This window comes from Brassica napus, chromosome C4 (genome assembly GCF_020379485.1).
Source record: "Brassica napus cultivar Da-Ae chromosome C4, Da-Ae, whole genome shotgun sequence".
Lineage (NCBI taxonomy): Eukaryota > Viridiplantae > Streptophyta > Magnoliopsida > Brassicales > Brassicaceae > Brassica > Brassica napus.
The window spans coordinates 19,743,411-19,756,955 of NC_063447.1; the positions used below are offsets into that span (position 1 = coordinate 19,743,411).

At 34.0% G+C, this 13,545-nt stretch overlaps 1 protein-coding gene across 1 annotated transcript; it reads right to left on the minus strand.

Moving 5' to 3' along the window:
- Window positions 1-1,734: 1,734 nt before the first annotated feature.
- On the minus strand, window positions 1,735-6,488 carry LOC106395824 (pumilio homolog 14-like). Its single transcript, XM_013836171.3, has 5 exons — window positions 3,515-6,488; window positions 3,199-3,361; window positions 2,527-2,690; window positions 2,177-2,426; window positions 1,735-2,081 (listed from the first exon to the last, which is right to left on the minus strand). Exons 1-5 carry the CDS (start codon window positions 4,324-4,326, stop codon window positions 1,980-1,982), a joined length of 1,491 nt encoding a protein of 496 aa, XP_013691625.2. The 5' UTR covers window positions 4,327-6,488; the 3' UTR covers window positions 1,735-1,979.
- Window positions 6,489-13,545: the final 7,057 nt, after the last annotated feature.

Sequence of the window (13,545 nt, forward strand, 5' to 3'; positions counted from 1 at the left end):
TTTTATTTTATTCTATTATGGGCGTGCATTATTACGTTCTTTCTTTTCTTACTAACACACCACAGTCACCACTTTTATTAGGTTGTTTAGAGGTGAGCAAAAATCCCAAACCGAACCGAGTCAAATCGAATCAACCGAACTGAAACCGATCCAAACTAAACCAATGTCCATTATCAAATAGTTTAGTTTAAGATTTTCCCAACCCGAACAAACCGAACCGAGTTAAACCAAACTGAGAAACCAATTTGTTTTTGTTATTATTTGAATTGAACATACTAGCAATATACAATATACTAAAATCCTAACACTAAAGTCATTATTAACTTTATTAACGATGTTGGGTTTTTAATTTTCTGTTTAGGTTTGATTGTATTCTTATAAACTTTTTTGTGGTTTTTTAGGATTTTTGTTTCAGTTTTATATTAGATTTAATTTACATGGTTTATTTTTTCTAGTCACCAATATGATGATTTCATGACCATGTGTTTATGTTTTAAAACATGATTTCTCTTAAAAGAATTAAACTAAGGGAACTCGGTTAAACTGAACCGAAACACAAACCAAGACGAATATAAACTGAACCGAATACAAACCAAACCGAAACCGATCCAAACCAAACTAATTATGGTTTATCAGTTGAAAAAAATCCTAGAACCAAATTAACCAAACCGAACCGATAAAATAACCGAAGTGTCCACCCCTAGGTTGTTATCAAAAACATATATATATATATATTATTTTATTTTCGAAGTGACTTTTCGCAATTGAGCTCTTACGTTAAAAGTTAGACCAGTTAAAATCGTTGATATTAGTGATAATTAATTTAATTTATTAATATTATCAATTATTTATTGTTCTATTTTTATTAATTGTGGATAATAACACCACAAATAATAATTTTTGGGTGATAATCATATGAATTCAATTTTTTTATTCAATTAATATTTATTCAAATTTATCTTTTTATCTTTTGGGTGATTATTATTATATAAAACGAAATATATATTATATTAATATACATGTATTTTTCCATGATAATAAATTTTTTCGTACATTCAAATCAAATTATGTTTGGGTGATTATTATTATATAAAATGAATATATATTATATTATATACATGTATTTTTCCATGATAATAAATTGTTTCTTAAATTCCAATCAAGTTAAATTGCAGAAAGTATATTATGTATTAGTGTACATATAATACTAAAACTAACATCACTATTGTTTAATATTCTACCATCTAAGACAATATACTAACATGTCCAAATAAGTACTTTTAGAATTTTAAAATTCAAATAAATCGAGCACATCATAATGTTTATTTTCAACATGTTCGATAAGTGTTCACTTAAAACATATTTTCTTTGATTAAAGAATCTCAATTCATTATATATATGGACAAAGTTCTAACAATGTGTAAACAATATTTTGAAACTTTAGATAAAAATATGAAAGATATATTCAATTGTGATAAATGTTTGGTCGTAAAGTTATGAATGTTCTGAAGATTTTTAGATTTTACATGCCATAGTTAATAATAAATGAGTTAAGCTGTGATAGTTTTTGAATTAATAATATATTTATTATAAATATTTATAAAATGACTATACTCGCAAATGCGAAAAAGACACCTATGCATTCAACAAAAGTAAAACCAATAAACGAGGTAAGCAATGATAGGGAAACGAAAATAGAAGAGAAACACAACAAAAAGAACTAGAATTAGAAAAGAGTCTCGAGTATTTTACACATATATAGAATAGGTAAAGAACAAATACAAAAACATAAATCTCTCAAGACAAAGACAAGACAAAACATACAGGTGAGGACATTATTGTTCGGTTATGTAACAAAAACATATTGTTCCACAAAACAAAATCCTCACCTACAAAATTCAACAATGACACAACAAAACAATTATGATAAGCACATACATTCTTCTTTCTTTCTTTCTTTCTTTCTTTAACCTTTGGCTCTAGAGATTGAGTTTATCCAGAACTTTCTTCCCAAACTTGTTGCACCTCATCAATGGTTTATTACGCTCTATATGCCTCATCAAAATGACGCGCAATACGTCCTGCAAACACCAAACACCATTCTCATTATCTACCGCATAATCTTTACGCCGAAAGACCACAGCATTAGACAGTGTACGGCCTTGATATTCATTACCTCACACACAAACCATGCAGTTTGAATGACATAGTTTCCAAAAGGGTCTACAAGAAGTGTATCAATATCTTTAAGCAAGTCATATACGATCATGCTATGGTCGATATAATGTATTTTCAAGAACTTCTGCACAACATGACTTCCGTATTTGTTACGGGAGAGGCGCGCGTAGTTCCCAAAAAGCTGTTGCACGAGCAAAATTGTTACGTTTGGATCATTCAGCTCCACTACATACTGCACCACATAGTTTCTGAAGGAGAATATATATAGTTATTGTGAGTAAACAAATGGAGACATGAGTGAGCAAAACGACTGTATGTATCATTCGTCATTTCATAGCTCATGTTTACCCGAAGTTGTTCACGCAGAGTCTCAGCGCACTAGCGATTATCTCACGAATCAAACGTTTCGTTAGCACCTCACAACCAGTACCAAGACATTGCTGAAGCATGCAGCAGCCATGTTGATCAATTGCTAACACGAAACAGTTCTGAACTAAAACTTCAATAAGATCCTGTAAAGAACAAACAACACAGTAGATCGAAGAAAGAGTGTCATATTCCACGACTAAACCAATCTGGAAACAAATGATTCAGAGTCTGTCATGGCTAAGTTTACTTGTATCACAAGCAATAAAATTACCAAGTTTACACCTGCTACAGAATATACAATAGAGAGACTAGACTAGAATATATTTTCAGTCATATGACTTGTACAAAAAATCATGAATTGAATAGAACAGACACTGCTCGATTAAAGATGCAACTTGAAACATCAAACAGATTCATATTTACTTTTGAGGTTTGCTACAGTAGAGTTCTGTAACTAAATTGTATATGAAAGTGACATTCTGTTACGAAGAAGACTGCCTTTTTAAGAAACAAAGATCAAAACTGACTCCACCGTATAAACAAAAGATTCAGCACATTAATACTTTCAACTAACCAATTTAACTTTAGAGATATATCCTTATAACTAACAAAGAACCAATCACAAAAGAGTACTGTGGATGAGATGTTTACCCGATTCAGAGAAGGAGGAAACTGGTTGAAGCATTGCATAATCACGTGTTTAGCACCGTTGCTCCTTGTAAATGCAAGTATTCCCACGCTAACAGCTCCGACTAGCCGCAGAATTTGTTCTTCAGAATGAAGACAGCTCAACAGCGACTGTATTGAACGGGTTCTGGTAATGCCAAAAAAAACAAAGAAAAGTTACCAAATAAAACAACACCGGTTACAAAGCATGATCTGTCTTTATCCTTAAATCTAAACTAAAACAATCACCAAGCCTAAAGCTAATTACATTACAGAATCAAAGGATCAGAAATGTGTGTACCCGACAGGATCAATGCACATTTTAACAAATCCTAACTGGTTCAGAGTGATCACATCGATAATATGACTGATCTGTTGAGAGCTACACTCGTGCATAAGCTTCTGAAGGACTTGAGAAGCGAACGGGTGTTCCATCAACTCATAGATGCTAGAGATAACATCGTTGAAGATCACATCAATGGTCTCCTTGGAACCCTCATCGATCTTCTCCTGCAATACAAGGGTCGATTTTGGATCCTTAGCAAGTAAAGCAATGGGTCCCATTCTCTCGTTCTCTAGAGACAGAGACGACGGATTCACGAAACCTTCGTTGCTCCTCCAAGAACCAAACCCATAGTCGCGACCTCTCGACAAGTCAGGAACGTCTTGCGAAACACTACTCTGCCCATACGATCCTCCGTTAACGTAATCGTTCAGGGTCGACGATGTTCTTTGAAAGTAGTGATTCATCATCTGTTGCAAATCTACTTCACGCTGAGGAGGAAGAGACCAACCCCCGCCGCCAACATCTCCGCCGCCATTGATCCCTTGATGATTTTGCTGCAGTGACGATCGATTGGTCCAACGATTGTCAAGTAACGGATTCTGCTGACGAAGGGAGAGCATAGCGAAAGAGGAATCTAGGGTTTCGACATCAAGACCAGTCGGGAATCGAAACAGCTGTTTGTCGAGAGCTCTATGAATGTCCGGTTGGAACTGAGAAAGTTGCAACCGAGACTCACCTCGTCGATACATCTCCGCCGGAGACAGATTCTCCTCCGTCGTATTTCCGTCGCGTTCGCCGCCGGTTGAGTTGACGCGGGACGACTCCATTACTTAGCAAAGAAGCTGAAGAGGAAAATCAAAAGAGAAATTATATTAGAGAGAGAGAGGAAAACAGAAAGAGAAAGAGACCTTTTTCTCTAGGTTTGTGGAGATTTAATACGAATGTAAATCTATATATAGAGAAGATCTAAGGTATTAAATAATTAAAAGTTCAAACAAGGAAATTCTAAGAGGTTGAATAACGTTTGAACTCTTCTGAAATATTTTTGATGTCTTCTTTCTTCTTATGCTAAAACTTTGCCATGCACATTAAATATTCACAAATATATTCCAAAACGACTCAGTACAGTCAAAGTCTTAAGTGCACTTCAACAGAAGACTCGCGTGGACCACACGAGTTCCCTTCCCATTGGTTAAGACATACTTTTTTTTTTTTTTTTTTTTTTGTAATCCAGGGTTCCCCGCTTCGCGGATCAATCCCTGGGCCCGGTCAGGCAGCATGCCAGCTTCACCCGGGAGGTTTTTCCCTGAGCCCGAAGGCCCAGTACCCGCTTTGGTGTCCAGATGAGGCAGGATAGTTTCCGCATGGGGGAGATCGAAACTTTGTTTTTTTTTTCTTCTTCATAATGACGTACCAAAATATTTGATGTTGTAAATGATTTTAGATAACTATCAAATATACTGAAATATTATCAGTTAAATATCAGGACCCTTGCCTATGAATAATTTGGTATGTCGAGAAGACTCGGTATGATAAACTGTGAGGAGGATAGACATGGATCATTTAGAGCTAGTTTGATACGCGGAAAGTGAATGTCAGACCTGATTTAATGCAAATAAGATGATACCACCCAACACACATGAGCATAGTAGTGAGAAACCCCAAGTTATAAGCTTAAATAATCTCTGTATGGTGGATGGTTCATAAACTTTGACAACACAATTCAGTGGTTGCAGTTGGGTTTGGAAGGATAGTATGGAAAAAATCCCACTTGTGGGGACGCGGAATTTAAGATGGCAAGAGATTGCTTTAAATTTGGGAGTGGGAGCACTGCGATGTGCAGTGGAGAGCATGCTACAACATTCGTCATGTCAGAGCTTTGAGATAGATTTCAAGGATATGATTGCGATGATAAATGAGCCTCAAGCTTGGCCAAGTTTTGCAACAAAATTGGAAGCGATACATATATTGCAGATATGTTTTCCGAACTTCAAGATATCTCATATTCCATGAGCACAAAATAAAATTTCGGACTCTTTACCCAAGACTGCGAGATCTTTTCATAGGGAACTTTATTACGTTGGTTGTTCTATTCCAGTATGATTACCAAGACCACCTCAAGTTTGAGTAATAGTATAGCCGTTCGATGTCAAAAAAAAATTACACAAAAATATCATTTTTGTCATTCATTTTTAGTTTATTTGTAAATCAGTTTAGGTATCTAGAAATAACTACTATTAGAATATTTCCCAACCAAAAACAAAAGCTTCTTTTGAATCCTTGTTTGCCGACCCATTTTTTGTCAAACCTAAAACTTTTCTTTGATTTTCTAGAGGTCGATTGGAAACGAGATAGAGACGGTCTATGATCCAAACCTTATAGTTTCAAAAACTCAACACTGGTATGGGAAAATAATGAATGTCATTCCTCGTTAGCCACTGCTATGTGTAATTTTATTTCACTTTTTCGAATGTATTTTTTCCACCCCTGAGAATGAATTTCAAGGGATCTCTAGCATCCCTCATTTTTCAAACATGGTCCAAAACAAGAAAAATAACTTTCTGGCCTCCTCCTTCCTTCTCTCTTCTCGTGATTAACTTTAATTTCATTAAAGTGACCAATCATAAACCAATCATGTCTCTGGTTCAAACTCAACTGTGTCAGTCATTCCAAGACCAAATCATTTTTTTAATAACCAACTAATCATAGACAAAGGTAATATAGATCACATGTCCGTCAAAACTAGATTTAGTGTCAATAATGTGATCGTACCCGTACTCCATATTAAAATGGAGCTAAACCACCACCGCAACCACATAGGTCTACGGTGTAAACCCGATCATAGCTAAAAGAAACTTGCACATCTTGCAAAAAAAGAACGATGATTTTCGTCTCTAATAGAAAAATAAACTAGGTAAAAAGTGATTTAATTTATCAAGGTTCTCTTTTGTTAGGGAGGCGCCCACCCCTTGATATTTTCATATAGCTTTGTTCTTCACGGGATCGTCAGTGGTTTTCCGCTAACCACCTTAGATGAGTTGCCCTTGGCTTTGAGAACATACAAGCCTATTTCCGGCCAGTTGAGGAAGTATGGGCCAACGAAACATCCTTTCGTCCAACATTCACATGATCCAAATCTTTCGCCTTTGGAGACCAACATCATAACATCAATCTCTCAATGAGATTCCAGCAGCCAAAGGGCTTGTCCAAACCTTCTTCTTCCTTGTATTTTTCGGAACAAATCTAGATGGCGAAATAATAGACTTCATCGGTGACATTTTTGTTAGAAAAAATTTACTTTTTTCCCCTCTGCTAGATATCCACCAGTTTTATTTCATACTTTTATCTAATATTTAAATGTATGGGATTGCATATTAATAATAACAATGAATTCAAATATTCAGAGCCGCCTCTATAGTTTTAAAGGCCATAAACCTAAATAAAAGTGACAAAATGTTTGTGTGAAGTTTGATCTAAACCTAACTCCTCTTAAGATTAGAAAGATAATGGACACTTAAGCATTATACTAAAGCGTTATTCTGTAAATTATGGACTAGCTGGCTTTCCATAACTGTTATCCACACATTACCTCGCAGATGGGCACTCCTCCCATCGCATCTTCACTGACGTTGATAGGTGAGGTTCATCCTTCTACGTCGTTTGATGTGCACAACTCTATTTCCATCCACTCTGGTCCTCAAGGTTCACCTTAATCAGAAGGATCTACATAAAGCTGATATCTCCCATCCGGTTGTATTTGTTGATGGTGTGCATTGATTCATAGTTCATAAGAAGTGTTTCATAATGATAATCCCTTGTGGAAAAGTTTCATTGTTTGTTAATTCATTGGTGATGCTTCTCATGTTGGATTAATCCATGCAAATGGTGAATCGACTCTGGTCTAGTGCAGGTACTAAGATTGATGTTCAGTTCATTGATAGTAAAATTATATTCCATGTTGAAGATTCTTAGATATGGTCTCTAGTACTTTGTAGAAGGTATTGACATATTTATGATGTTTCATTGGTGGTAAATGAATGCTCTCCTACAACAGCTTTGGATTCTACAGATCTCACTACCATGCCACTTTGAGTTGAATTCAAAGATGTTCTCAATCATATGTTTGCTCCATCAATAGACTCGTATGTAAAGCTTCATGTCTCAACAGAGCGGTGTATGAGATTGGACATATCATGAGTGCTTGTTGAAGTTAAGTTACAAATGCCATTGGTCAAGTGATTTCATTTACTGATAACGATGGTAACGTGGTAGAATTTTCAATAAAATATCATTGGCTTCCAATGCAATGTAATGCATGTCGTGGACGGGGACACAAAAGTACATGTGCTCATAAAAAACTGTGAAGATTTGCAGAAGACGAAGAGGAAAATGAGAATTTGTTACATATTATGGATCAAAATAAAACTGTCACTGGTCTTAATGCAACCATGAATATTGTCTATTACCTCTGACCAATGAATTGACTGAGAAACCGGCTGGAAAAGCTGCTTTGTAGATAAAAAGTGATTAGAATGGCCACTCAAATTAGTCAGAATTGAATATTGTTGAATGTGGTAACACCCATGTTAAAGGAGGTTTAGAGAAGTCTGGTGGTTGTGAAATAAAAAATTTGTGGTGAAAAATGGAATTAGAGAGCCTAAGATCTCTTTTGTGGTTCAATGTGTAAATACATAAGAAGAAGATGACGACTCCAAGCTTGAGGAAATTTTTTGTCACAAACTGGACTGCAACTGAATGCATGCTTTACCGATAATAAAAAAAGCCATAGGCAGGACTGACTCGGTTCATAGGATTAAAGAAGAATGTTGTCCGGACTAAAGACCTGAAATCTGTTAACCCACATGGTGTACCATGGATTTTTTTATCAAGAAGTTAAGACGTAATTTTTGCATGGAACATGCTTGGGTTCAATATGCCACGCAAACGCGTTGCAGTTCGTAGTTGGATTCGTGCAAAAAACATTATTGATGTTGCTTACAAGATACAAGGATACTATATGATAATTATCTTTGATGTATATATATAAGCACCAGAATGGCAATCATTACTAAATATGATCACCACATGCATGGCCGTATTTGGTTTTCTTGAATGAAGAGTAGTGATTACTTTTCCTTACATAAGTAGTGCACAAATAATTAAATTTTCAGTATGAATTAGAGTAACAAATGAACAATTTATCTTTTCTTCCATTTATGCTTTAATTAGAAAGATGCCAGCTCAATGACAATAAAAAATAAAAGAAGAAAGATGCCAGCTATGGGAGGAGATTCATTACACATAAATAGCTTACATGCATTTAGCCTTATCTTAAATCATCATAGGCGACTAAAATGTCACTTTGACATCCTACCAACATCACCGAGCTGCTGAATCTTTGGCTTATGAAACATGCATGACGGAGTAAAAGGGTTGATGATCATCTTGGGAAGAAGCTAAATAGATATATGATAAATGGGAATTGGCATATGTGTTTTCCTCACTCTTTTGCACGTTTTGATACAAGAGGATTGTCTGACTATGCTAGATGTTTGGTGAATCTCACAGTCCAACATGAGAAAATCCATAAACCATATAAGTTTGTTCTAATTACCTGGTGGACATAAGAAGTTTTTGCCAAATATATCTCAAGTCTGGGGTACATCACCCCCATTATATCATCAGAGGTCAGCTCTACAATTTTTTATAAGAAGTTAGAGATAGTAAAGAAGGACTTTCGAGCTCTAAATATAACATACATTAGGAATCTAGCTAACAAAACAAGACAAGCGTTTGAGTTCTTTTATGCTTGTCAAAACTACCTAATACTAAACTTAAATCAGATACTCTTGCGGCAAAGGTTGAGGCTGTTGAACGTGGGAATAAAATGACAAGAATAGATAATAATTTATGTAGGCAGAAATATTGTATCAATGGCTTCAAGCAGGGGACAATAACACTTTACTGGTCTGTACAAATCGGAACTCGCGTAATTTTATCAAATTTTTTGTTACTTTCATATGAGAGACCCTCACTTCACCTCCTGGGAATAAGAAAGAAGCAGTGTTGCACTTTCAGAGGTTTATTCAAGAAACCTGGTAATGAGGACATTTCAGTAGCATCACTACAAAGTATGTTGATTTATAGTGATCTAGCTCGGATGCAAAAGATTTAGTGGCTCTGGTATCTGATTCAGAATACAACTGGATCTCAATGCGCTTGGTAATGAAAAAGTGTCTGGTTCCAGTGGGTACACAAAGACGATTATTGATTGAAAATGTGCTCTTAGAATCTCAGATGGTTAATGGCTGTCACAAAACAACTCTGGTTTCTAGAAGTGCTATGAAGGTTGATATTACAAACATTTTGACATGGTAAAATAGTCCTTCATTGTTTAAGTTTTAAAGGCTTTAGGCTTGTCAGATTAATATATTGTATGATAATTTGTATATCTACTAGATTTTTCTTAGTAGCAGTAAATGGAAGTCTATAGGATATTTTACGAGTGCAAGAGGCATTAGGTAAATCTTCTCTCTATCTCCTTATTTTTGTACGTTATCCTGAATATTGTTATGTCCAAGTTTCTGAATCAAGCCGAGAGTAAGGGAGAGCCACAATGTTATGATACTTACACATTTGAGTTTCACTAATAACATCTTAGTCTTCATGGATGGATCAGTTTGATCCCTTCATATTGTGATGGAGGTTATGAAATGATTCGTTCACATGTCTCTACTACATATTAATGCTACCAAGTCGGACTATCTTTCATGTGGGCAATTCTACATATGAGTTATTGAGCATGGCTTCAAATATGGGAATTGGTTTTGGTACGATACCTATACATTATCTCGGCTTGCTTCTCATAACAAAGTGTTTGATCAAGATGGATTATAGAGCCTCTAATAGACTAGGCTAGAAGCAGGATGCTTGCCTGGTCACATAAGAGCTTAAGGTTTTTGGAAGGCTATGATTTATCAAATTAGTGATTTCAAGTTTTTTTTAACTGTTGGACCTTGGCATTCATCTTTCCTTAAAGTTGTTTGGACTCTATAGAAAGCCTTTTCATCACTTTTCTTTGGTCTAGTTCTCCTAACCAAACTCATAAGAAAACTTGGAATGGCTAACTTATGTTACCCTAAATCGGAGGGGGCAAGGAACCATAAGGTTGTGTTATTCCACAAAGGTGTCTGTGCTCATTCTTATATGACATATTTTCTCCCTATCATGCACTTTATGGGTAGTATGGACAAAAAAATATCTAATGGGCAATTCCTCTCTTGGGATATTAATGAAAGTATGAAGGGTTCCCGGATTTGGAGAATACTACTCAAACTGAGGAGAGCCGCTTATCAATTCCAAAATTTTGAATGGGAATAAGGTTTTCTTCTGAACCAACAACTTGACTAAATTAACTAGGGAGACTTATTTACATAACATGAGAAATACGGACTTGTAAGATGGGCGTGATGCATCATGCTAAGGTCTGTGAAGCTACTATCTTAAATGCAATCAGAGCTAAAATGGTTCCAAGGTAGGACCAAGGAGGTGACCTGGTTTTGTGGCGACCCTCCAAGGAAAACTATCATGATCACTACTATGTTTCCAAGACACATGAGCAAACCCGGAAACAATAAGGAAAAGTGACATGGAATCATATTTTCTCGCTCATCCAAGGAGTACCACAATTATATTTTATTGTCTAGCTTGATATTAAGAATCAACTTTCTACAGGTGATATAATGAGAGGATGGGGAATCCAATAAGACTGTATTTTATGTGTTTTAAAAAATGATGAAACTAGTGACCATATATTCTTCTCATGTCCATACAATTACACTGTTTGGAATGGAATGATTTGGATGATTTATGATACAACACCAAATTAGCAAGATACATTGACTTTTCTGTTGAATGCTCGGCTCCCTTCCTTGAATTATGTGTGTTTTCGGCTTCTATATACAGGTTACTATCTACTATATATGGAGAGAAAGGAAATCTCGCCTTCATCATACAAATTGGGCAAAAACTGACCGCTTTACTCGGATCTTTGATAAGGGCATTAGAAACATAATTCTCTCTCTTAGTTATAAGCTTCCCCACTATGTGAAGGGTTACTACGCAGGTGGATCGCGATGACAAACTAGTGGAAAGGATGAAGCTCTTCTTTACTTAGTTCCAACTTTGTTTTGTTTTTAGTCGAGCCAGTAAATCGTAAATTTCATATAGCGCCATGCTTTTGTAAATGATTTGTTTCTGCTTTTGACTAAAAATTTTAATATTTAGTCAAAAATATTATGGTGTGTTAATCACATATTGGAATGGTGGTAGGAAGCCTATGCTTCCTTCGCTTTGGGTTAAGGCCAACTCTAGAAATACATCGTGCCATGAAAAAGCTTAGTTGAAAATCATAATTTGATATCCTTTAGGACTGGTTGGAAGAATGTTTTTAAAAATGATAATTATTGGGATTTAAGTAGTTAAAAGGGTAATTTATAGAATTTTGGATGTTAAAAGAATTATTATGAGATTGATTTCACAAAAGATGTATTTTTTGTACAAATCAAATGAAAAAAAAAATATATATATATATATATATATGTTTTAAAATGATGAATTTGATATTAAAAATATTATATTACAAGATAATTAATATTATATTTTTAGAGTGAAATATCTAGCTAATAAAACCTCTATCAATATATTTTAGTTAAATATAATTTTCTTAAACAAGCGCCATATATCTTGATTTGTTTCATCCTTCACGGATTTAACATATTGAATTCATCAAAAAAGATTTAATCCAACAATAACAGTTGATAGACCTTAAGCAAATGAAATAATTTTAATATAAAATTTTAAATAAAATCGAGGCTGTGTGTAAAATTATAAATACTCGTTATTAGAAATACTATTTATAACATTCTGAAAAAAATTATTTCAACATTAAATACATATTTTATCTTTATAAAACCAGATTTGCTTAATATCAAGAGACCTTGAATGGATGTTTTCCTTTTTATTCATTGATCTAGTCCTCTGGTCAACAATTTTTATTGAGTTTTTTTTAAAAATATAGAACAAGAAATTCAACTACTGAAAAGCTAATCTAACTCAGCTCCATTTGGTGTTTATGTTCATGATTTTTCCATTTGGCTTTCAGTTGGAATATTATTTTCTTAGACAATTATATAATTAAAATAAGATTTAGTGGAGAAAAATGGAATTTCCCTTTCAATTAATTATAATGCTTAAATTACGAGAAGCATTATGTATTATATTAGTTATAAGTATTTTAACTGTAAGTATGCCTCAACAAATAAAAAACTAAAGCAACACTAATCAAATGTTTTTATAGTTAAATCATTTAAATTTATTGTTTTATTAGGTTAATTAAAATTCTTTTTTTATCAGTTTAAAATAGTTTAACTAAATAGTGTTTCTCATTTTATTGTTTTATATTTATATATATATATATATTTAAACCTAGGTGATAAGAGATATATTTAAAACAATAATCAATAAATATAATAAAGTATAATAAAAAAATATTTTCATAAAATGTATTTTTAACTTTATTAAAATTTAAATAAAATCAAATTGAAATATGTTAACCAAATAAAACGAAATGAGACGACTACAAATACGTTTATGATTTTTTTTATTTTAAATAAAAGAATATTAATAAATTATTATTTCTGTGAAGCTCCTTGTTCAAAGTTATAATTGATGCAAGGTGAACATATCTTTCGTGAAATTTGTCTATGTTATTCTTTTAATGCATTTTTAGTTATTCTAGTTATTAGTGTTCAATTTAAATGATTTGGGTAGAGTGGTAGTGAAGCTGTTAGATTCTAGTTTCTTCTCTAAAGAAAGCAATTTAATTTGGATTTTAGCTATGAGAATCATACGTTTGAACACGGTGGGAAATTTAACTTCAAAATTATCAATATGTGCTACGTAATTCTCTCACTCCAAGATGGGTTCAGCTGGTCAGGCATTGAGACAGATAATGCAGATGCGTTGGTCGAGGAAAAGCAAATTGA

Excerpts from the sequence above, each read along its gene's own strand:
- LOC106395824 (XM_013836171.3), bottom strand. The coding sequence starts at position 4,326 with ATGGAGTCGTCCCGCGTCAACTCAACCGGCGGCGAACGCGACGGAAAT. Across the intron at positions 2,691-3,198 it reads TTCCTCCTTCTCTGAATCGG|GATCTTATTGAAGTTTTAGT; the intron begins GTAAACATCTCA and ends TGTTCTTTACAG. Across the intron at positions 2,427-2,526 it reads CTCTGCGTGAACAACTTCGG|AAACTATGTGGTGCAGTATG; the intron begins GTAAACATGAGC and ends ATTCTCCTTCAG.